This window comes from Physella acuta, unplaced genomic scaffold, assembly GCF_028476545.2.
Source record: "Physella acuta isolate Inbredline_101_S28 unplaced genomic scaffold, ASM2847654v3 ptg000224l, whole genome shotgun sequence".
NCBI lineage: Eukaryota > Metazoa > Mollusca > Gastropoda > Physidae > Physella > Physella acuta.
The window spans coordinates 461,104-487,500 of NW_026731743.1; the positions used below are offsets into that span (position 1 = coordinate 461,104).

Consider the following 26,397-nt stretch of genomic DNA (forward strand, 5'->3'; position numbering starts at 1 on the left):
CTTTACTTGTTATTCTAATACATCACCCAAGTTGTAAATGTAAGGGAACAGATCAATGTTATTCATCGAAACGTAGTTGGTGAATGGTTATCTCCGCTGCCTCAAGCTCTAAGACATTACAGAAGCTGTTAGGGACATATAACCTAAAACATTTTTATATCAGATAATAGGCCTACATATTTTAAGCTTGGGTTAGTGATGTGAACTTTAACATATTTTTTTAATCTGATTGTAGTCAAGTGAAATGTGAGAAGGTGTGTATGTTGAGACAGGAAATGTGTGTACTGTAGCGTGACCGAATGTCGTCCTTGTATGTCAAGGTCGTGTGAAGTGAACGAATGTAACAAGGGAAGCAACAGGTCCTATGACAGTGGAAGGGATGTGGAGCATTATACTATATAAATAAATAAATAAACATATATGTATGTATGTATGTATATATATACATATATATATATATATATATATATATATATATATATATATTGAGTGTGTGTGTGTTAGAGAGAGAGAGAGACAGAGAAAGATAGCGACTTTATTATTAATATATTGCCGTTGATTCTTGTAGATGAAGTGACTTAACTAGTTGTTGAAATTACTTTTCATTTATCATTTATTTATTTCATTATAATAATGTTGATTATCTTTAGAATGAGTAGATAATAGCCTAGGGTCTAGGCCAAGGTTATTATTTGTAATTATATAACTAAAGGCTTATGCCCAGGTTACTATTTGTGAATAAGTTAACTAGGGTACTAGACCCATTTTACTGTTTGTTTATAAGGAAACTAGGGTACTAGACCCACATAACCATATAGAAGTTAATTATTTAAACGACTACTATTCCCCCCCCCATACGCATTTATCAATACTTAGCCTAAATTAGTGTAGCAGAGTTATTTTTAAACATCTATTGATGTGTTACATTTTAGTTTTTTTTTTTTGTTTCATTTAAATTTAATATTACTACTTCTTCTTCGTTCTTAAATGGGATGGTATTGGACATGTACTGTGGTCTATTGAAACGATATGTCCTTGCGGAACATAGGGCCTCTGCCAAAGATTTTCCACTACCTACGGTCTTCTAGAACTCTCTTCAGCATTTTCAAATTTCTTCCCATCTCTCAGCCTCCTTGTACTTGGCTATTTCCCAAGTCTTCCTTTGTCGACCCATGGAATAGGATATGTATAGCGGTCCAAGGAAATGTGCTGATGTTGGGCACGTAAGTCCAAAACCAACTGGTAGCCATCTTATGTTTTAAAACCAGTTCAAATATTTGAATAAATCAGACGAAAGTAAGAAAGTTATTTTTTTTTATTAAAACATAAACAATTTCGCAAAAATGTTTATTACATATTTACAACACAAAATATGTCATTTAATGAAATAATAACCATTCAGACTAAGGAGATCTGGTCAAGAAAATATATAACAAAACATGGGACATACAGACACATCAAAACATGCACACAAAACATTATTCGTAACGTATACACACTACATAACATGTTGGACCACACACACACACACACACACACACACAACAAAACATGACACATACAACTATAACACGGCATTTTTTTAAAAAATATTTTAAACTTTATTTTTTCCTCTGATAAAAATTTCAATATTCTAAAGATTTTCTTTTATACAAATTTCAATATTCTAGAGATTTCCTCTGACACAACAATTTTTCTAGAGATTTCATCTGACACAAATTTCATTATTCTAGAGATTTCCTCTGATACAGATTTCAAAATTTCCTCTGATATTCAATGACGATGGCTGGCATAACTTGACTGGAATCGAAGACAATAAATTCTCTAAAAAGACCTTTACCTTTGGGTGGGTCATACAACAACGAATCGTACTTGTTTTTGTCGATCTCTAGAAAATAACCAAAAGATTGGATTGTCTGGGGCTACATAATACAAAATATTATTTAGGCCTAGGGTCACATACTAACTATATTAGTTAAGACAAGGTTTTTAATAAACTAGAGGACCAGTGTTAAGAGCATAGTTAATTGTATAGGTTAGGGTTATGTTTACATAGTAATCTCCAATGTTTAGAGTTACATAATAAACTCTACCTGAGCTGTGTATCCTTTCATTTGTGACGTAGACACGGCCTAATGTCACTCGACAGATCAACATGTACAGACACGTTCCTAGAGGACTCCGAGTGTCTTTGTTATCTGCTCAAGAATGTTAGTCCATCATGCAAAGTATTTTTTTTTCGAAATATTAAATATACCATTTTTGGTTAATAGATTATTTCAAAAATAGGAATGTTAGGTTTTTAGTGTTATTGTAATTTCGGCTAGTTTTATTGTTAGAAATTAGGGTTAGGCGTATGGTTGGACAAAAGTTGATGTTAGGGCTAGAGATAGGGTTAGCGTTGACATTAGCAAGCCATATGTATATTTTAGATAACCTAACACCCTATGTAAGAAGATTCTATGGTCAGACACAGGTATTCCCCCCACAGTTTTTTTCAAATAAACAATCTGTTCGCATATACATCACAAACATTCTAAAAGTGCTGAGATGTATCGAATAAAACAATGTTGTCTAGACATCAATATCATTGATGGCTTTTTCAATCATCTTTAATAAAAAAGAAATAGTGTTCATTTTTGTTTGTTTTATGAAATATCGGTATATGTACTTAAGTAAAAAACAGTTCTTTTCCCACCTAGTTGTGCTAAGGTTACTAAAAATAAACAACTATGAGATACCTGTGTATTGGTCAGCTTTGGTCGAAGATTCAGCAAAGTAAAGACCATATCCAAATAAGCCATTTCTAGATTTGGACACTTGCAGTCCCTCGGACAGGATGTTAGAGATATTTCCGCTTTTGGTGCCATGTAGTAGTAAAAACTCATTCACCTCAGTACAAGTGTGTAGAGTACTAAGACCATCACGTGACTCAACTTCACGAGAACAGTTAGGTAATTGACTTACAGGTACACAGTTACCCAGTTGACGTATTGTTTCTCTTTTAGTGTTGTAAGTTTCCAGTAGCCTAGCATTGACCACATGTTTGGCTGAAACTATGTGAATATTTACTTGACTCAAAAGGTTTTTAGCATCTCGTCCTATCCCAACAAGTCGCTTATCCCAAGTGGTTGTAATATATCGATCGATTGATTCTAACATCGTTGTATCGACGGGAATCGCATACACTGATGATACGGGACTGCTAGTTTTATTTATAGGAACGCTTTTATTCATGAAAGCAATGGTATATACTAAGACTAAAGCACATACTAAAATCGCTGGCCAATAGGGGATGACAAAACAATCAACGACATATTGAAAGTATTCGATAAATCCAGGGTAAATCCATTGGGATAGATCAATTAGAATTACCCAACAAGTAGAAATCCAATTATCGATACCAACCAACAGAATTGTAAAAAACACAAGTGTAGATTGTATAATAGATAATAACATATAAACTACACAATCATACACCAACCGAAGTATAACTGGAACACTTTCTAGACAATACACCACACAATCATACACCAACCGAAGCATAACTGGAACACTTTGTAGACAATACACCCCACAATTATACAGCGTTAGAGCTATTACATATAATAGTTTTAAGACATAAACCCCACAATCATACAATAACAGAAGTATAACTGGCACACATTGTAGACAATTCATCGCACAATCATGTAACATAAGAGATATTAAACATAATAGTTTTATGACATAAACCCCACAATCATACAATAGCAGAAGAATAAATGGCACACTTTGTAGATAATACATCCCACAATCATATAACATTAGAGCTATTAAACATACTAACTTTAAGACATAAACCCCACAATCATACAATAACAGAAGTATAACTGGCACACATTGTAGACAATACACCCCACAATCATATAGAATTAGAGCAATAACACATAACAACTGTGAGACATACACCCCACAATCATACACTAATAGAAATATAACTGGCACATATTGTAGGCAATACACCACACAATCATACAACAAGTATGTTACAGCACACAAAAATCGTACGACATATGCCCCATAATAATGCACTAACAGAAGTGTACATGTCATCAGTTGTAGACAATTCACTACACAATCATACACTAACAGAAGTATAAATGCCATCATTGGAGACAATACACTACTATCAATTAAAACAAAAGCTAATGCAGGCTAAATTGTTAAACACAACGGCATTACGTCAGATTTTAAAATGAACCTCCATCTTTAGTTTAAGCTATAGTGAAGTATAGGCTACTCATCATTCTTTATTCGATAATATATTGACTTTCCGATATGGCAGAAACTAGGGAAAATCATATAAACTTGATGCAGAAGTCATTTGATAAACGAAATATTTTGCACTATAGCACAATTAATATTTCTCTAAAAGCTTTTGAATTTTTCGGATGAATTTATTATAGAAACAGAATAATTCTTCATAGAAAGATAAATTAAATTGTTTTCCTTGTTGTATTGCTTGCTTTTGTCAAAGTTCTGTTTAACTGTTGATTTCCAATTAGCTAGAACCCTGTAAACAAATTAAGTGTTATTAAAATATTCAAAATTAAATGCTACCGGTAAATCTTATTAAAACCATATTTTAAATTTATGTAAAATAAATAGTAAAGTTTTGAGTAAAGTTCCTTTTCAAGCCTGACAGCACATGGGGCAAATAGAGTTCACCTGTTTCTGTGACTTCAGCATGTGAAGGGACAGCCCTTCAGAGCTTGATGGAATCGGGGATGTTTTTTATTTCTTCATCCCGGATTAGAACTCGAGACTTTCGGGTTAGCAGTATAGCGCGCTACCCCTAAACCACTCCGTCTACAAATAAACATTACTGTAACATGCGTCAACTACTTTAAATTGAAATAAAACTGTAGCAGTGTATAAGTCTCGTTAAAGCTAAGCCTTGAACTAGAGCTTCAAATATATCGATCGATAAACTATTTACTTCTGTTCCGCCAACGAAAGCTAGAGCTAGAGCTTAAGCGATGACAAGAACAGTAACTCGAACAAAAGTTATGAATATAAATATATAAATGGCTATTAGTTTTAAATTGGATTCAAATTATGTATTTCAAAACGGATTATTTTTCTATTTTCAATTTTTTTTTACAACGAGCAATACAGTAATATCTTACCTTGTAGGTTAAACACACGAAGAACACGTAACAGTTATCATGTGCAATCCCTAGCACACACATATTGTTATCAAAAAACGAAACTGAAATTCCCGAAGCTCTCTAAACTGAAATTTAGTTTCTCCACATTGTCTATTTTTAGAACAACCAGCCTTAGATAAAAATGTACACAGTCGTGACCTAGTTTTATTCCCCTAGGAGGAGTTGATTTTTTTTTCTGTTCGTAATGCATTGTACAATATAATAGTTCGGTGTTTGGTTTCTTATCAGTATGCTTACATTGTCAGTTTGTATAGTTTGTTGTTTCAAATAAGATTTAGTTTCTTTGTTGTTGTCAGTTTGTACAGTTTGTTGGTTTTTGTCAGTTTGTACAGTTTGTTCTTGTTAGTTTGTATAATTTGTTGTTTCATATCAGTTTTTCGTTTTTAGCTCTTATGTTTGTATAGATGTGTTTTTGTAAATCTGTTACAAATACATACACACATACTTATAAAAAAAAGCATAAGTATGCTATTACGTACGATAACACTAACAATCACATCAAGACTTGTAAAAGACCACAATAAATGCAGATATATACATAGGTGTACGCATATAGGTATATGTTATTGTGTAATCGACATTAGGTTTGTATGTATAAATGTTTCATGTTGAGTACATTTATTTTGAGTTTTTCATCTAATGTAGAAAACGTAAAAACACTCCATGATCCACATAACATTATTCTGATTTCAAAACCTTATTTTACTCTTTAACAAAGGCGTTTGACTTTAAAGTACATTTATTTTGAAGTTAAATTCATCGTCAGCGACTTGTCATGAATCTGGTATAATCATTTAGATCTACCATCTGTTACTATGAAATCATCTGAGCCGCTGATCTTCACAGGACACTAGAAATCAGAACCAAAAGTCAATAAAATTCACAGCAGGAAAAGTTCCGAGTGAGTGAAGTCTCCTCAAAGTGTTAAATTTATGAAGCAACATGCATCGTGTTGCTTCATGTCGAGGTACCGCTGAGATTTGTAATTGGCCAACTAACACAACCAGTGGATACCCAGGCTATCGACTATAAAATCCAGGGATTTTTAACACAAAATTATGTTTCGCTGACCAGAAGCTTCAACTGTTCAAGCCAATGTTTTAAAGTCATGTTGGCTTACCACAAGGCTCCAACTTTTGGTTGGCTCAAGTCTAGGGGACACTTTGGCTCAAGAGATGGCTCATTGATCTTGGTGGCTCTGCTGTTTATCTTGCCCTGTGTTGCGGCAAGCCCACTTGTAAGTATAGGTTGTCTAACAGGCCCACTTGTAAGTGTAATTTTTCTAGTTAGCAGGCTCACGTGCAAGTGTAACTTGTGTAACAGGCCTACTTGTAAGTGTAACTTGTCTAACAGGCCCACTTGTAAGTGTAATTTGTCTAGTTAACAGGCTCACGTGCAAGTGTAACTTTCTAGTAAACAGGCCCACTTGTAAGTTTAACTTGTCTAACAGGCCCACTTGTAAGTGTAAGTTGTCTAACAGCCCCACGTGTAAGTGTAACTTATCTAACGGGTCCACTTGTTAGTGTAACTTGTCTAACAGGCCCACTTGTAAGTGTAATTTGTCTAGTTAACAGGCCCACGTGTAAGTGTAACTTGTCTAACCGGCCCACTTGTAAGTGTAAGTTGTCAAACAGGCTCACGTGATAGTGTAACTTTCTAGTAAACAGACCCACTTGTAAGTGTAACTTGTCTAACAGGCCCACTTGTAAGTGTAAGTTGTCTAACGGGTCCACTTGTTAGTGTAACTTGTCTAACAGGCACACTAAATGAAAGTTATCTAGTTAAGAGGCCCACTTGTAAGTGTAAGTTGTCTGGTTAAGAGGCCCACTTATAAATGTAATTTGTCAAACAGCCCCACGTGTAAGTGTAATTTGTCTAACGGCCCCACGTGTAAGTGTAACTTATCTAACGGGCCCACTTGTAAGTGTATATTGTCCAGTTAAGAGGCCCACGCGTAAATGTAAGTTGTTTAACAGGCCCTCGTGTAAATGTAACTTGTCTAACAGGCTCATTTGTAAGTGTACCCTCCCTGCCCTACCCCACCCCATTCCATTCCACCACACCTTATCTCACACTACCAACCAACCCAACCCTGCCATACCCTACCCAACCCAACACAACCCTACCTAACCTAACCCAACCCTACCCTACCCTACCCTACCCTACCCTACCTTACCCTACCCTACCCTACCCTACCCTACCCTACCCTACCCTACCCTACCCTACCCTACTCTACCCTACCCTACCCTACCCTACCCTACCCTACCCTACCCTACCCTACCCTATCCTATCCTATCCTATCCTATCCTATCCTATCGTATCCTATCCTATCCTATCCTACCCTACACTACCCTATTCTACCCCAACCTACCCTACACTACCCTATTCTACCCCAACCTACCCTACACTACCCTACCCTACCCTACCCTACCCTACCCTACCCTATCTTACCCTACCCTACCCTACCCTACCCTACCCTACTCTACGCTACCCTACCCTACCCTACCCTACCCTACCCTACCCTACCCTACCCTACCCTAACCTATCCTACCCTAGCCTACCCTACCCTAACCTACCCTACCTTACCCTATCTAACCCTACCCCCCTACCCTAACACAGCCGCATCCCTTAAAGGATGCAAACATCTGGCTGGTACCCATTGATGTAGGGGGTTGTGTAGATGACGGATGATGTAATGTACTGAGGGATGTAGTTGGAGTTTGATTGTGGTTGTGTTATGACCACTTCTCTTTTTTTTTGCTTCGCTTAAGTTTCTTTACAATTGAAATTAAGTGACGTTATTTTGTGACGGTGTGTGACGAGGGGTTCAGATGGTGCGACGTCACACTTTTGCAAAAAAAAAAATGTATTTTCCAAGATTTACAAAAGCGGTTGTTTTATGTATTGTGTGTTGTGTTTTGTTTTGATATTTTCTTACCTCCAAAATGTATATTTCTTATAATAAATATCACCGCCCATGCATAATCAAATGAATTTCGATTTAGTTGTTTTGTACATATATACACATAGTCAAATTTTGAAAATAAAAAAACAGTTTATTGTTTAGCACATTTTAGTATAGCATATTGAATTTCACATCTCGCTGATAAAATTTCCCCAAACAAAATAATTAGAGAAGCAATGTCTACAACCTCTTATATTTTTAGTTCAACTCATTCCGTCATCGTGAGGTGAGACATGCCAGTATTACAAGACATTCCAGACAGGCAGCAGACATCAATTCCGTTATACAGACCATACAAAGCGTTCTAGATAAGGACAACAGTAGTAAGAAAAAACATGTTTAATGATTGTCCTGCAAGTATGATCATGTGTATGTATATTTTATGTCCAGAACGTAGGTATATATGGTGTAAGTCAATGGTACATGTCAAGTTTGTATCCATGTTGTATGTCTAAGGATATAAGCATAACGCCTATTGTGCAGATGTTTGTTTTTAATTAACGGGCTAAAGATATACTACATTGTGCTTCCTAAACACATCAGGTTTTACACAGATGGGTCTAATTAAGAACACATTTATTAACTGGCTTAAGCAATGAAGATAAAGAACACACTTATTCACTAACGTGTTATGATATTAAAGAACATATATTAAATAATGCATTTTATGAAAATAAAGAAAACATTATTATTAAATGACGTATGTCGTGAAGATAACGAAAATACGTATTAAGTGACGTATTTCGTAAAAATAAAGAATGTCTTATTTTAACAGCTGGAATAGCGGCCAGTGAACTCAAAGATCTGGCAGCGAGTGTTGGTGATACTGGAAGGGCGATACTTGGATCAGATGCTTCAGGTAAGTCTATAATCTAGTAGTTAATCCATGAGACTTGATCAAGAAGATAATCCATGATACTTTATAAAGCAGTTAATCCGTGATCGTTTATCAAGCAGTTAATTCAGTAGAATTTATCAAATAGTTAATCCATGATCTTTTATCAAGCAGATAATTCATGATACTTGATCAAGCAGTTAATCCATTAGAATTAAATATCCAATTAATCTATGATCCTTTATCAAACAGTTAATCCATGATACTTGATCAAGAAGATAATCAATGTGACCCATCTCAGCACTTACCAAACGATTATCATCATCACAGATACATTAATTTATCCAGATGGCTGAATTATAACACACTACCGAAAGATTTGAAAACTACATCTACTTATTCAGATATCTCAGAGACAATCAGATGCAATAATGAATGCTATCGAAATAATACAATGTTTTTTAATAATTAATTAATAAGTAATTGTTAATTATTAAAATGAGTTCAATCTCTTCATTAAGTGACCGATGCTGACGTCAGCAGTGTGATCTCAACGCTAATCGGCTCATATAACATTAGCTATGACGACAGCAAATCTAGTAAGTAAATAATTCAATAGGACAAATGACGATAGCAAATATAGTAAGTAAATAATTCAATAGGACAAATGACGATAGCAAATATAGTAAGTAAATAGTTCAATAGGACATACGACGACAGCAAATCTAGTAAGTAGATAGTTCAATAGGACATATGACGACAGCAAATCTAGTAAGTAGATAGTTCAATAGGACATATGACGACAGCAAATCTAGTAAGTAGATAGTTCAATAGGACATATGACGATAGCAAATATAGTATGTAAATATTTAAGTAGGATCTTTGACGATAAAATTTAGAGTAAGTAAATAGTTCAATACGACTTATGAAGATAGCAAAGCTAGTCACTAACTATTTCAATAGAACTTTTGAAAAAAGAAAGCTAGTAAGTAAATATTTTAATAGAACTTTTGAAAAAAAGAAAGCTAGTAAGTAAATATGTCAATAGAACTTTTGAAAAAAGAAAGCTAGTAAGTAAATATTTCAATAGAACTTTTGAAAAAACAAAGCTAGTAAAGTAAATATTTTAATAGAATCTATGACAGGAGCGGAACGCGTGTCCTGACCCGAACGTCTCGAGTTCGAATCCAGGTCCAATTCATGTTTGGTAAAGTAAAGGCTGACCGCACCTTCACTTTTATTTTAGCCGGACCCAAAAAAACATAAGAGCTCTACTTTATATGCCCAATGGATCGCTAGTTCTAAAGAGAACTGTTCATTAAACTTTATGCCAATAACAAGAAAGTAATAAGTAAATATTTCCGTCTCGAGACTATCCAACTTTGTCAACTCACGTATTTAACACAACTTTGATTCTTGTGTTCGTCACTTTGCCTGCTGTTTACAACTGTGCGAACATTGAATTAAATACATTGATTATATACATAAAACTGTTAACTGATACTCACCATGATCTGACTGACAGGTGCGGTAAAGAAATACGGCCATAAACTCCAGCAGTACCTCTACATTTGGAGAAGTTTGAGTGACAGGATTACTTTGTTACAAGGTGCATTTTATAGAGTAAACTACAGCTAATATTATCTATTATTTAACTCTCAGATTATGTAACCCACTGCCATAAATAGTATATGTTAATGTAACTTTCTTAATATTTACTTATCAGAGACGTAGCGAACCCCCCCTCAGGGACAAACTTTAAGTTTGTCGTTCCCTAGGGTCGGCGCCCAGCGACATATGTCGCCCCCCCCCCCCCTCTCGCTAAGCCTCTGTTACTTATCTACCATGTAACATATTTTAGTGCTATCCCTTTAACTTTATGGTTATTTCGCAAAAATAATAGCATTACCAACGAAAAGGAAAATAAAAACAACGTAACAACTATCACAAGAAACATTTCGCAAATAGCAGCTGATTTCGGATTATTGTAATAACTTTAAAAAAACATGTGTATAACTACCGTTGACATATTTGTTGTAGTATCTCACCTATTTAAGTTGCATGAATAATGATTTCAAACATTCAATGCACAGAAGTAAAACCGTCTTCACAAATTTGATCCTTTCTCGTTTGAGTACTTTCAAAATGTAAATACACTCAAGGCCCTCTTCTCATACATTATTTTCTCATTCAAGTCATTTCAAATTCACAAACTTAGAAAGCCGACATATAAAATCCTTTGTAGATCACCACTTTTTTCGAAAGTACCAAGAGCCTTTGAGCTTATTACTGGTCATCACAGTAACACTGGTGGTATTAAGACATCTAAATGAATGTTACGTTTCTAGCTTAAGATTCCTTCAATGGCGCCATTGAACTCAACATATTTTAACTCCTCAACGTACTAGCAGCGTCCTACACTTCACAACGCCCAGGCTTAGACCAGTGTTTCTTCCAGACTTTTTTCTCCGGGGGGGGCACTTGAAATTTTCGGGGGGGGGGGGGGGGTGGGGTGGTAAACTTTCTTCGGGGGGGGGGGGCACTGTTAAAAGTATATATTTTCTATATAAATTATATAAATTTCATTTCGTTCGGGGGGGGGGGGGCGGTAAAAAATTTTCGGGGGGGCTTAGCCCCCCCGAAGAGATGCCTGGAAGAAACTCTGGCTTAGACCCTGTAGCCGCCACCCCCTCGTACCTGCACTCGCTAGACGTCAAAGTTACCAATGCTCATGCTTGGACCTTACTTATCCTATCCTATGTACTCTGCAAGCATTACATAATTACACACTTAGTTACTAAATGTTTATCACCCACGTCATCCTCTCCAGACTCATTTATCAATTTCTTTTTTGCATAATTTATTTAAAACTTACTATTCTAATTTAAAGTTTGACCAATTCTTGTCCGCTGTACAGATATTATGTATTAATTTGGCTCTCTCTTAACTATTACTTTTAAACTCTTTCCTTAAGAACGAAGCACCCACTAGTTTTTTCAAAAGACAAATTTCGTGCCAGAGACCTTTCAAATAGCTACATATCTTGATTATCTTTAACTGACTCGAATATTCCGGATTTCGTGACAGAGACCGTTTATCTAGTTACAGACGTGTGTATCTTTAACTGAATCGAATATTCTGGATTTCGTGACAGAGACCTTTTATCTAGTTACAGACGTGTGTATCTTTTATTGAGTCGAATATTCCACATTTTTTACAGGTTCTGGTCAGAACTATAACCTTGAACTTGCTGCTGTTGTGAAAACGTCCAATGATATTCAAGCAGCTCTGGTGCAATCAGGTTCGAACAATTACAGCAACGATGGTAGTCAGGGTAAAGGTCAGGGTTAAGTCACAAAATTACAGCAACATTGGTAGTCAGGGTAAAGGTCAGGGTTAAGTCACAAAATTACAGCAACATTGGTAGTCAGGGTAAAGGTCAGGGTTAAGTCACAAAATTACAGCAACATTGGTAGTCAGGGTAAAGGTCAGGGTTAGGTCACAAAATTATAGAAGCATTAATTATCAGGCTAGAGGTCAGGGTTAGATCAAAAAGTATAGCAACATTAGTAGACAGGCTAAAAATCTGGATTGGGTCTCTCAGTTATTTGTATGACAAAATTGTTTCCAGAAAAATGGCAGCGAGAAAAATTATCGGTCGGAAAATTACATATCTAACCAAATATTTACTAAAACAAATATTAACATATAGGTGTTTTATCAATTTGACCATTAATCTAAAGAGCGTATTATAAGATAAATGTTTTTATAAAATGGGATAGTGTGGTCGGATGGTAGAGGATACGTATTCCAACCCAAAAGGCTAAAGTTTGAAACCCGGGTAAAAGTCAACGTTCCAGAGTGGACACGTTTGGGAAAGTAAAGTGGGCTGGGCATAGTGCTGGCCTAACTATCCCTTCGTATGCCTAGGTCACTTGAACAAACGAACTCTACTTTATTTACCCTATAGGCCGACAAGATCTAAAAGGAACTTTACTTACTTACTATTCTAATAAACTGTACTTTAATAATGCACTTTAATAAACACTTTAAAGAACTATATTGATACATTTTATTTTTATTGTTTTCATATAATAAACATTACTTATAATTTTAATGTTATTTTAATATATTTTTGTTTTCATTTTTTAGTGAATTCTGTGTCGGTGCTGTCTTCAAAGTTTAATAAAACAAGACGGGTAATTGTTTTAATTAATCAGTCTGTATTGATGGCTCTATAAGTAAGAGCTGATTAAATTAACGCTATGGTGTCAATCTCAAAACTATTGCTGACATTATTAGTTCATGTTAAAGGCAAAATCATCAAATCCAGAGGCGTAGCGAGGGCAGGGCGGGGGGGGGGGGGGAGGGTTGGGGTGGGGACCGCACCGGGTGACACTATTTAGGGGGAGGTGACACCAAGGCAAAAAATGCAAAATTTACAGAAATTTTTTTTTGCCAATTCCATTTATGATTAATTAAAGTTGAATGTTAGTTGAATAGTCCATAGTTTATATAGTCTGTTGAATGCATGGCTATTTAAAACCATACGACTACTTATAGGCTAATGTTCAACATACATGTAGAACATTTTACCGATTATTTTGTAAAATTTATGAGTAGGCACTTAACTTTTTATTGAGTGTTGCTGTGTTTTTTTTTAAATTTAATGAGTAAAAGTTATTATTTTTCTTTCAGGCTATTCGACGAAAGCTTTATTCACGACAAGGTTGGTACTAGATTTTCTAAATTATTTTGTTAGTGCTAGAATTTCTAAACGCTAGTCTATGTTATTGATTTGTTAGTGCTAGGCTTTATTAAAGTTAGGTTTTGTTGATTTTAAGCCTCGCTTACGAAACGTCTTTGCTTTTTTACATGATAATATTATTAGGCAATTTCCGATTAATTATATATTTCATTAACTGCTTAAAGCAGGATACTTTTTCGAACTATATTTCACAGATTACGGTTTTAGTGGCTTTGATTTTGGAGGTGGAGGAGATTATGGAGGTGGATTTGATTTTGGAGGTGGAGGAGATTATGGAGGTGGATTTGATTTTGGAGGTGGAGGAGATTATGGAGGTGGATTTGATTTTGGAGGTGGAGGAGATTATGGAGGTGGTGTATCTTATGACGGAGGTTATGATGACAGTACAGGCGACGATTTTGGAGACACAGACAGCAGTTATATTCCTGATTACACGGCAAATGACGGCGGCGACGTAATATACGATGGCCAAAACTTTGACGATGGTGTCGATCAAACTGATGACATTTCTGATCAAACCGATGTCATTGACGATCAAACTGATGACATTTCCGATCAAACCGATGACATTTCCGATCAAACCGATGTCACTGATGATCAAACCGATGATATTTCCGATCAAACCGACATTGACGATCAAACTGATGAAAATGGCGATGAAACCGATGACAACAGCGATCAAACCGATGACATCGGCGATGACACCGACGAAAATGGCGATGAAACGGATGAAAATGGCGATGAAACCGATGACAACGCCGATGACACCGATGAAAATGGTGACACCACAGACGGATATAGTGACTCCACTGGATATGGTGAATCAACTGGGTTTAGTGACACAATTGGGAGCTTCGGAACAACGTTCTCAGGTCCATCTGAAACCTGGTCGGATGTCCCGTCTACACCATCCGGCCCCACCTCGACACCTGGCGCAGGGGACAATAAGTCCAACAGTGGCAAGACGGGTGGAAATGGGGGCGGCAAAAGTGGGGGCGGTAAAATGGGGGGCGGCAAACCAGGCAGTGGAGGAAGGAAACCTAACACGTCGGGCAAAAAGCCACCAGCCAGGTGGAGCGCAGTCAAATCATACAACTACAGTTCTCCTAACGGGGCTTCCATTGCCGTCAGTATGTTTTACCAACAAGGCACCTGGCGGCTAGATGGAGACTACGCCTTTCTACAGTCGAAAGTTCGATAAAACCCTAACGTTTTGACTTCCTGATCTGTTAATAAAATAATTTATTTGCAATTAGAACTTCGTGTTTAAAATTTTATTTTCAAGTTTTTTGTTTAGTCGTAATATGTGTTGGTGGATGGATTTCTTTGCAGCTTTGTGGTCAAATATTTGTTGTAAGAACTTGTTCTGAAAGCGTATGGTTTAACCTCAATCGTATTTGTAGTTGTTCAACATTTCTTGCCATAAGCCTACATGAGAATATTCTGCATTTTACTTTTAAGTACCTTCTCATGGGGTAATACAAATCCAAAGGTAGGGGTCGGCGTCGGTAAAGCTCAAGGTTTCTAAACCGAAAATTCTCGAGTTGAAACCCTCGGTCACATGAGACTCGACAGCTGGGGATAGCAACTCTTTTAGGAGGGACAATCAAATAATGGTTGGACAAGAGCTATGGAAGCGAATCTAAAAAGAAAAGTAGGCTGAAAATGGAGTCAATGGCTTATACGGCGCAAAACCAGTTGACAATTAATACTTAATTGTGTTGTGCAAATTGTTTTTGATTAGTTCTATAAGAGAAATAAACACGTGCACTAATTAAACTACTTGTTAACACGCACAATACAATTCATGTATCAATTAGCCATCTTTCTTTCTTCAAAGAATCTTGCCTTAAGTTTACCGACTCTAATTTTAAAGTCTCCCTTCATGGTGGTTGATCTAATACCTAAAAAAATGACTCAAGGAAATACGAAGAAGGACAGGATTAAACGACATTGTTTCAGACGGACGAATGAGGAGATGGCAATGGCTGGGTCATGTCCTACACATGAACAAAAGAAGACTCCCGAACATAGGACTACAACGGACTTCATCTGGAAAACGAACGAGATGAAGACCAATGGGAACATGGAGGAGAGAGATAGAAGAAGAAGTGCAGTCTACTGGCAAGACCTGGCATGAATTAAAGTGGCTCGCCCAAGACAGAGTGGAATGGCGGATACTTGTTGCTGCCCGGGAGTGACGAGGTGTAAGACGTGTATGAATCGGCATGTTGGAAAACAGCATATGAGATAGAGATTAAATTATAAGTTTTCCAGTGCAAGAATTTAAGACAAACACAGAGAATCGTCTAGTAAACCGCTATAAGTTGCACGGAATAGACAAATCCAGGGCAAAAAAAATTGTCTGTATAAATATATATATATATATATATATATATATATATATATATATATATATATATATATATATATATATATATATATATATATATATATATATATATATATATATATATATATATATATATATATATATATATATATATATATATATATATATATATATATATATATATATAAATATATATATATATATATATATATATGATTGTTAAGTATATCGATTACAATATAAACATTTGAAATGTGGTTCACACCATTTACAGCTAAAAATAATTCACGAAAATAATTAATTTGCCGCTAACCGAACTGTAAGGAAGTCAATCTAAAACTTTGACATTTCAAAATGTTTTTGTATTTCTACTTAAAAAATTTAAATAATTTTTCTAACTCTATGTCATTTTTTCGTATTCATCATTTCAATTAAATAGTAATTAAAAGAACCATTTTTTATATTCTAATAGTAACTAAGAATGTTATCAGCAAGCTATATAAAAAAATTAAATTTTATAGTGAATTTTCAAAAAACTTTCGAACGTTATATATATTTTTTTCATTCTTAGGTATATTGTTTAACAGCTTAGTTTAGTGGTATGCAACCATAGAGACCAAGATAGAGCATCCTGTTTAGCATAGACGCTTTTCGTAAACACAAAACTATCCCTCTCAGACAATTTAAATGAGTTTAGTGGATTACCTATTTGACAGTTAATTGCCCCCCCCCCCCCCCCACGGCCCTCTCATCTTTAACATGTCAACAATTCCCCCCCCCCCAATCCGAACAATATTGAAAAACACAATTTATATAGAAATTACTTTAACCATTTTCCGCTTTCCCGGAAAATTAAGACAGTCTGGAATAAACACAGATTGCTATGCTTGTGACAGCTGTAGTATTTGCTTTTCTTAATTAAACCACTATCATTAATGTACTGACGGATTTTTGGTCTCCTAAATGCGCCTCTCCTCTCTCCCTTACCCAAAGCTTCCGTACCACATTGCTACAAACTATAAACTAGTTTTAGATGTCATCCGTAAATAACGTTACGCTTTTTTGACGATTTTTACGTCACCTTTTCCCATCCGTCACACGTCGTCGCAAAAAGCCACCTCCGCCTCCCTAAAATGACTTCACACCTTAGCGTGCACACCCCCCCCCCCCCCTTCAAAATTGCAATTTAATTTATCTTAAAATATCGATAATGTTCCAAAATCTTGTCAGAATTCTGTCAACATAGAGTATTTTGATCAATTCCTATTACAATTTATTAAAACCTTTTTCTAAAACGCGAAATAAAACTCGTTTTTTTAACATTGGTTTTTATAATGCGAATGTGGGAAGTCACACCATCTAACCCCCCCCCCCCCCCCCCCCACCCTCTCCATTCATCACGCACCGTAATAAAATTACGGATCCCCCTCACCTACGAGTGCGACGTAATTTATGGACGACCCCTAAAAGGGCATGGGCGGGTAATGAATACTACATTAGCCAAAATGCTTATTTCTACACCTAATGCTTTCCTATTTAGCATTTAACTACAACTCAAAGAGACTAGACTAAAGATTTTAAAATAGCCGAAAATTTCATTTCGTTCTCATGTTGATTGCGGCCATAATGGCGGAACTAGAAACAAGGTTCCCTAAAACACACACGCATATATATATATATATATATATATATATATATATATATATATATATATATATATATATATATATATATATATATATATATATATAAAACTTGCTCCACGAAGTTTAAAATAAATCTATTTCCTAAATTGCTAATTTAACCCATTTTATTGCAATGTATATCGATCTCCTTCATGAGAAAACAAACCAGACAAAATTATGTCCCAACTAATTTCGGACCTGAACTATTCGTGTTTAAAAGTGTTATAAAACATCTTTACTTTCTCGTATATACGAAGTATAGAGAAAGTCTTGTAATCGTGCACAAAAATCACATTAAATTTGGACAGTTTTCACCGTTTTACTCCTCAGTCCTTCATCATATCCGGGATGTGGAGGACTTATTTTAATCGGGAAAAATTATAAATTTAGATATATCAAAATTTTTGGCGTTTTACTTGTAATGGAGTCGGAAAAACTGGACTATCTAATTCTGTCCGTATGTCTGTGTGTGTGTGTGTAAACACGATAACTTGAGTACCGTTACAGCTTGGTTGATGAATCTACATATATAAGTATTATACCAAAGTCGTAGATCAGCATTAACTTTTGAGCGATTTCCGATAACCGGAAGTGGAAGTTTTTCTACTTTGAATTTTTCAAAAGCCTATAACTTGAGTACTATTTCAGATAGATAAATGAAATTTGATACGTAAGTAAAAGATCTGATTTTCTGCCTGCTTTAAAATTTTGAGTAATTTCCGTCGAATGGAAGTAGTAATTCACGCTATTTTCTATATTTCTCAAAAAAAAAACGCATGTGAATTTATAAAGTACTAATAATATTCCGCACTATTTTGCACATTTTATACGACGTTCACTTGGCGTGCATTTCTTTTTTCTACGAGATTTTATTCTATTTTAAAAAGTTTAAGTGTTTAAAATGGATTAAAAGTCAAGTCTATATCCCGAGTTGCCATTCCCTGTAGTTTCATATAAGAATATTCGAGAAAGTTTAGGGGAGATCACTTCCGGTTTATTTTTGGATAGCCGGTCAAAGAATTTAGAAACTCAGCTTGCTGTGTGTAATAGTTTCTTGCCTTTATTTTTTATGATTTTTTGTCTTTCTATTATTAATTTTGAATGCATTCCTTGTCATATATATGTCACTAGGCATACTGCCTAGCTTCGCTTAGGTTTTTAAATAACATTTGAGAATTTGAATACTTAATTATTTAGCGATGGATTTGGTGTTGAGTGCTTTAATTTAAACAGTAATGCTAACTTTAGAAAAAAAATGTTTTAGTTTGTCATTTAAATACCGTTCTCAGAGAAACATCGGAAAGTACGCAATTTATAAGTAAAATGGAATTAGAACTACACAGCTTCCATGAACAGTACATCTCATAGTTTTTATTACACTGCCTTTTGAAATTTATTTATTTATTTAATTGGGATACGTAACTAAATTAACAACTTAATTTTGTACTAAAACAAATGCTATACTTCGTCATTTTCTGTTTCTGTTTAAAATAGTATACAATTATTTGAAAAATAATAATTTAAAAAACGTTACCTCCCTTCAAAACTGAACGTATGACGTATGTCTTTTTTTTTTTTTTTTTACAAACAGTTGCTATGCTTATATAAGAAATTACGGTATATGAACATATTTAACAACTAAAATGGCTGTTTCCGACGGGATTAAAGTTTTTTTGTTAGCCTCCAGGGTCGGTCTACGACGTCACATAATATTAAGGGGATCGTTCGTCAATTTATTTATATATATATATCTCATATAAGGAGAATTTCACTCAAGATCATCTTTTAGCCCTCGTTGAGGGCTTTGAGTCTGACCAACAGTTTTTCCATACGGCCTAGTCATCTATAGTAGTGTATGCAAAAAATTAGCCAGATATACTGAGCTTAAGTACCCTAAACTCTGCGTTGAAATGACCCTCTGTTTTTCCCATAAAATACAAAGATTATTTAGTGAAATACAACTGGTCAGTTTTGACAGCTTTACAAAGTTTTCCCAGATATGCCGAGCTTTTTGTGACACCCCTAGGTGTTCTTCTACCACCTCACAAAATATCAAGGGGGGTCGTCGGAGGAAAATTTTTTTCGTAATAGAGCTCATATAAAGAGAATTTCACTCGCGGTCACTTTTTAGCCCTCGTCGAGGGCTTTGAGTGTAACCGACAGTTTTCCCTAAAGGTCAAGCCATTGACCTAGGAGCATGCAAAAAATTAGCCAGATATACTGAGCTTAAGTACCCTAAAGTCTGCGTTGAAATGACCCTCTGTTTTTCCCATAAAATACAAAGATTATATAGGGAAATACAACTGGTCAGTTTTGACCGCTTTACGAAGTTTTCCCAGATATGCCGAGTTTTTTGTGACACCCCTAGGTGTTCTTCTACCACCTCACAAAATATCAAGGGGGGTCGTCGGAGGAAATTTTTTTTCGTAATAGAGCTCATATAAAGAGAATTTCACTCGCGGTCACTTTTTAGCCCTCGTCGAGGGCTTTGAGTGTAACCGACAGTTTTCCCTAAAGGTCAATCCATTGACCTAGGAGCATGCAAAAAAATTAGTCTGATATACTGAGATTAAGTACCCTAAAGTCTGCGTTGAAAAGACCCTCTGTTTTTCCCATAAAATACAAAGATTATATAGGGAAATACAACTGGTCAGTTTTGACCCCCTTACGAAGTTTTCCCAGATATGCCGAGTTTTTTGTGACACCCCAAGGTGTTCTCCTACCACCTTACAAAATTTCAAGGGGGGTCGTCGGAGGAATTGTTTTTTCGTAATAGAGCTCATATAAAGAGAATTTCACTCGCGGTCACGTTTTAGCCCTCGTCGAGGGCTTTGAGTGTAACCGACAGTTTTCCCTAAAGGTCAAGCCATTTACCTGTAAGCATGCCAAAACTGAGCCAGATGTAAAGAGGGTAAGTGCCATAAAATCCGTTTTGAAATGACCCTCTGTTTTCCCCATAAAATACAAAGATTATATAGGGAAATACGACTGGTCAGTTTTGACCCATTTCCCGATTTTTCCCGGACATGGCGAGTTTTTTGTGACACCCCAAGGCGTTCTCCTACCACCTCACAAAATATCAAGGGGGGTCGTCGGAGGAATTTTTTTTTCGTAATAGAGCTCATATAAAGAGAATTTCACTCGCGGTCACTTTTTAGCCCTCGTCGAGGGCTTTGAGTGTAACCGACAGTTTTCCCTAAAGGTCAATCCATTGACCTAGGAGCATGCAAAAAATTAGCCAGATATACTGAGTTTAAGTAGCCTAAAGTCTGCGTTGAAATGACCCTCTGTTTTTCCCATAAAATACAAAGATTATATAGGGAAATACAACTGGTCAGTTTTGACCCCTTTACGAAGTTTTCCTAGATATGCCGAGTTTTTTGTGACACCCCAAGGTGTTCTCCTACCACCTCACAAAATTTCAAGGGGGGTCGTCGGAGGAAATATTTTTTCGTAATAGAGCTCATATAAAGAGAATTTCACTCGCGGTCACTTTTTAGCCCTAGTCGAGGGCTTTGAGTGTAACCGACAGTTTTCCCTAAAGGTCAAGCCATTGACCTAGGAGCATGCAAAAAATTAGCCAGATATACTGAGCTTAAGTACCCTAAAGTCTGCGTTGAAATGACCCTCTGTTTTTCCCATAAAATACAAAGATTATATAGGGAAATACAACTGGTCAGTTTTGACCGCTTTACGAAGTTTTCCCAGATATGCCGAGTTTTTTGTGACACCCCAAGGTGTTCTCCTACCACCTCACAAAATTTCAAGGGGGGTCGTCGGAGGAATTTTTTTTTCGTAATATAGCCCATATAAGGCGCCGGTCAGTCGAGGTCAGTTTTGACCCCCTCTCCGTAGACTTTTTGCCGAACCGTCACCGGCCCTCGTGTTCTATCGCCATAAGGCACCTTCGTGCCAAATTTGACGCGCCTGCGGCGCCGGGAAGTGCCCTATCGGGCACCCGACCACTTTGCTTTATATATATAGATTCTTTAATAAGTTTCATTTGAATAGTTATTAAGGGAAACACTTTTTTTTTTAATTTACTTAGATCTAGTACAAAAATGTTTAAATGAGATTTACGGGCATCCATATTAGGCTATTTAAAGAAGGGCGAATAGTCATCAAAATCGTATCACCGTTTGCTATATTTAATAACTACAGCTCATGTTGTTTTTTTTAAATATATTTCTACGCAACGGTGTATGTTTGTGTTACTGTATTGTAGAACAATGACTGCTGTAGTAGACCTGTTTGATTTTTACAAAACACTATCAAGTTGCAAGACAAAGAAAAAAACTCTTTTTGGTCGGAATAGGGCACCCTAAACTCCTTCCCCCCCCCCCCCCCCCCCCCCCCAACTCAGTGCGGTGTATGGAGGCATGGTAGTTCCGCCCCTGCAAAGATACGAATCACTTCGTAAAGGACCAGAATATAAATAGCAACAGGATATGTCTCACCGCCCTTCCTCCCCACGCCCCACTTACTTTCCACCTTATCGCCTTAAAGTGCATGTTTTAAATTTGTATTTTCGCATTAAATACTGAATGAACATTTATTCTTTGTCACATATCTTAACATTACTCACCCCCCTCCCCCTATTTCAACAAGCTCTTGGTCAACACCCCCCCCCTCCCAATCCAAAATTTACAAGTACGTATTAGGTGCTTTAAATAATATATTAATGCTATAGCATTTTATACTTATTCCCAACCATAAAATATTCTACTTTCAAGCAAATCACGGAATTTAACATTATATTCAAAACGTTTTTAATCTTTACTTCGTAATTAGACTTACACGTTAAAACAATTTTATTCAAAAGTTAATTTGTTTTATTGCATTCAATAATACATTAGTGTTTACATTTTTAATACTGTTCAGTCAATCAGTTTGATGTTAAACATTTTAATAATATAAAGAACATTCTTACCTGCCTATTTTTATGGAATATATTCGTCAATGGATTACAATATCTATACGTAGATTAATATCTGCGGACTAATATTGTAACAACTGAAAATATTTGAGAAAGTTGTCGATGTACGGTTTAGTAACTCATAAACCACTCATATTATGTTTGCTTATTGTGAGGTAAAGGGTGGAAGTGGGGTGGAGTTGTGAATGAAACGTGCACAATGGAGACAGAAAGCTGATGTAGGCCTACATTAATTATTTTTGCCAAAGACGATTTTATAAGGCGATTTGTTGCTTATGTAAGAGAGGTAACGCTATGTAAACAAGTTAATAAAAAGTTTTTTATTTAGTTGTGAAAGATTATATAAATATATAAAAAAAATTGTATATTATTAGTACTATTTTATTTGTTACATTTTTATAAAATTAACATACTGCTTTATCAGAATAAATATAAGTTTTGTAATTATATTAGAAATCCTTAAACATTATTTTCCAATGAATTTTGAGCACACAATTATCGCTACAACATAGTCTCGAAGTTCAACCGACTGTGTAGAAACATTTCATAGTTTTACTTTCTCAACCGGACTGGCGGATTTTTCAAGGTAGCGTGACCTCTTTGCCAAGGGTCAATTTTATGTCATGGAAAGTTTTGGAATGATGGATCAGTATGTGTACTGCAGAGACACTTCTCCCAAGGTCGTTTCTATTTCTGTCCATGGGCGGCTGCAATGTGAACTTTTGACGCCTCAGCTAAGGACAAAGCACAGTAAACTAAGCAGTCAAGAGAAACCTAGTTTGCACACCTTATTTTAGTCTAGTTCTTATGCCATTTTATTTTCTCCATTTGATTATTATATATGCAATTGATGTTCATGTCTTTGATGCTGTGTAAAATCTATAAAATAAATTATTATTACTGATTTAAATGTTTAAAACAATTGAATTAATAAAACAAAACAAAAATAAAAAGGAAAAAAAAAACTAATTGAGGACTGTATAGATATAGATGTTTGAAAGGGAAGAGTGTTTGCTTTTACGTGTCTCATTGTAATAACATAACTTTTCCGATTACTTAAAATTTGTATCATTTTAATTCTCTGTAATCCCAAATTCATTTCAGCTCTACTATAAAAAAAACAAATTCCCCCTCTCCCCCCACCCCCACCCCCTCGTCCCCTCAGCCCACCACGCCGAGAAAAAAAAATCCCTTGAATCATCATTTAATTTTTATTACACATTTGCATTTTCAGTTTCAGGTTGGTTTTTAATTTTTAATTTAACTTTATATTTAGACGTTTTGTATTACATCTATGTATATGTAAACCATCTTAAATGAATGAAAGCAAGCTACAAGTAAGAAAGAAATATTACTATTGTAATATATTGTAATATATTGTATTACTATTTCGTTTTCATTTGATGTTCGAAATTATGTAAGAATTTGATGTTGATGTACTTGTTTTAAATTGCAAATAAAAGTATTTAAAAAAAAAAAAAAAAAAAAAAAGGAGGTTACAAGTAAGAAAAAATTCCTACTATTGAAGCTCAGTATAATCTGTGTCATCACCAGACGATTATGAAAACTGCAATACTAAAGCGAACACGCAAGGCAAACCGACGCTGTGAATTACATGTCTGAGGTGACAAAAAAATTGTGCTCTCTTATCAAATAATTTTTCCGATGAAAGCGTGTTTTTATCAAAAGAAAAAGACAACGGCATCCACTACGAGTTAAAATTTATTTTTAAATTAATCACATTAGACAACCTTTTGTGGGACCCACTAATCGGTCCGTACCGCCCCACCCCCACCCCGCATTACGGGGTATGGCGGTATAATAATTCCGCCCCTGAACATCATATGAAATGAGGATTTAAATAGAAGAACGCCCATTCAACAGTAACTATAAGACACTGACAATGAGAATGGGAGAGCCATGTGCTAAGAATGAGATATACATATTGGCCAGAATGACTCACAGATGGAAACCCCAGCGCTAGAGCAAAATTTAGGATGGCCAAAAGAAACACGTAGAAGATCAATGGAGAAAGAGTTGAAGGAAAAAGGCCTACCATACCAACAGTCAGAATTTGTTTTTGTTGAAACAGGATGAAATGACGAAATATCGTTCGCCAATAGGCGTTGAGAGATGCTGCTGATTCTGATGAAATTCAGCGGCTAGTCATTAATAGTTTAGTGTGAAACGCAGAGTGTAGTAATTAATCTCCAACTGGCTTTAATGCGACACGTGCGCTAGCTGTGCTATAAATAAACCTACAGCTCACTCAAGTTTAAGCCGTGGAAATGGGACGAATGGTGAGCAGTTGGGTGACGTTTTTGCTGCTTCAGCTAACGGTGAGTTAACGGTTAAATTATACACAGTGCATGAGGGAATGTGTTGTCGAACGGTAGAGCATACGACTGCTAACCCAAAGTCTCGAGCTCGAATCCGGGTTCAAGTACGTCGAGCTTCCCTGAGACCACCCAAGGAAAGTAAACGCGGATGGGCATCGTGTTGACCACACTACCCCTTCATATGCCGATGTCACAGAAACAGTTGAACTCTACTTCACTTACCCCAATTACCGTCAGCCTCTAAAGTGGAATTTACATATGAAGCATATGTAGTAGGCCTATACATATTAATTAGCGCATGTCAATGTATTTAAATGCAGGGTACTCTACATAGTACATACAACATATGTTGTGTATGTAATGGATAACACCTGTCCTTACATAAAATAACTGTTACAGCTGGACCTAATTGTATGTTACTCTACATAGTGCATACAACATATGTTGTGTATGTAAAGCATACATCTTGCCCTTGGTTAATATCACTGTTACAGCTGGGCCTAATTGCTGATGTGGCTTCTTCCAATGGTGGCTATGTTTTGCTGCGTGACGTCATCAGGCGAACAGAACAAGACAGCACAGAGAAATCTTCCGTCATTAGTTCCATACAGAATGTGATGGACAAAGTACTCCTTGGTGAGTTTGCTGGTATTATGCTAAGTATTGAAAAAAAAAACACTAACTAGCGTAACAATGTACTACTACTTTTACTTTCAAATTGCAGTGTAAAATTAAAATAGGTAAGTCCAATTAAAAAAAATTGTATTTACGATTTTAATAGGGAAAAAAGATCGTTCGGATTAGAAGCGCATGCTTACATATTTTGTTTTTGACATTGTACATTCACGCTGTACCATGAATGTCTGGTACTTAATAAAACAATAATTAAAATGTGTACGGGTCTGAGGCCAAAAGGTGTATGGATGTGTAGTCATATGGTGTGTAAGTGTGTAGCCATATGCGGCATGATGTGTGGCCATACTGTAGGTGGTTGTGTGTCAATATGGTGTGTTAGGTATGTGGTCTTATGGTGACTGTATGTTACCACATGGTGGTTATGGCGGTTAGGTTTGTGGCCATATGGTTGTGGATGTGGGGTCATATGGTGGTGTGTGTGGCCATATAGTAGTGTGTGTGGCCATATGGTGTGTGGGTGTGTGGCCATATGGTGTGTGGGTGCGTGGCCATATGGTGTGTGGGTGTGTGGCCACATGGTGTGTGGGTGTGTGGCTATATGGTGTTGTGTGTGGCCATATGGTGTGTGTGTGTGTGGCCATATAGTGTGTGTGTGGCCATATGGTGT

General features: G+C 36.0%; 4 protein-coding genes across 4 annotated transcripts in view; 3 read left to right on the plus strand and 1 right to left on the minus strand.

Moving 5' to 3' along the window:
- Positions 1 to 1,704: 1,704 nt before the first annotated feature.
- Positions 1,705 to 3,707, minus strand: LOC131937873 (uncharacterized). Its single transcript, XM_059295568.1, has 3 exons — positions 2,742 to 3,707; positions 2,094 to 2,198; positions 1,705 to 1,888 (listed from the first exon to the last, which is right to left on the minus strand). The coding sequence occupies exons 1-3, from the start codon at positions 3,697 to 3,699 to the stop codon at positions 1,755 to 1,757; spliced, it is 1,197 nt and encodes a 398-aa protein (XP_059151551.1). The 5' UTR covers positions 3,700 to 3,707; the 3' UTR covers positions 1,705 to 1,754.
- Positions 3,708 to 6,257: 2,550 nt separating this feature from the next.
- Positions 6,258 to 13,806, plus strand: LOC131937885 (uncharacterized). The gene is made up of 8 exons (XM_059295583.1): positions 6,258 to 6,450; positions 8,381 to 8,501; positions 8,954 to 9,037; positions 9,535 to 9,612; positions 10,539 to 10,622; positions 12,234 to 12,314; positions 13,166 to 13,212; positions 13,712 to 13,806. Exons 1-8 carry the CDS (start codon positions 6,322 to 6,324, stop codon positions 13,751 to 13,753), a joined length of 666 nt encoding a protein of 221 aa, XP_059151566.1. The 5' UTR covers positions 6,258 to 6,321; the 3' UTR covers positions 13,754 to 13,806.
- Positions 13,801 to 14,982, plus strand: LOC131937868 (germ cell nuclear acidic protein-like). The gene is made up of 2 exons (XM_059295561.1): positions 13,801 to 13,813; positions 13,976 to 14,982. The coding sequence occupies exons 1-2, from the start codon at positions 13,801 to 13,803 to the stop codon at positions 14,980 to 14,982; spliced, it is 1,020 nt and encodes a 339-aa protein (XP_059151544.1).
- Positions 14,983 to 25,023: 10,041 nt separating this feature from the next.
- LOC131937869 (dentin sialophosphoprotein) overlaps positions 25,024 to 26,397 on the plus strand; it is a 7,118-nt gene continuing 5,744 nt past the window's right edge. Inside the window, exons 1-2 of the mRNA XM_059295562.1 lie at positions 25,024 to 25,094; positions 25,589 to 25,730. Coding sequence (XP_059151545.1) covers positions 25,044 to 25,094; positions 25,589 to 25,730 — 193 coding nt within the window. The 5' untranslated portion in view covers positions 25,024 to 25,043. The remainder of the gene's footprint in view (positions 25,095 to 25,588; positions 25,731 to 26,397) is intronic.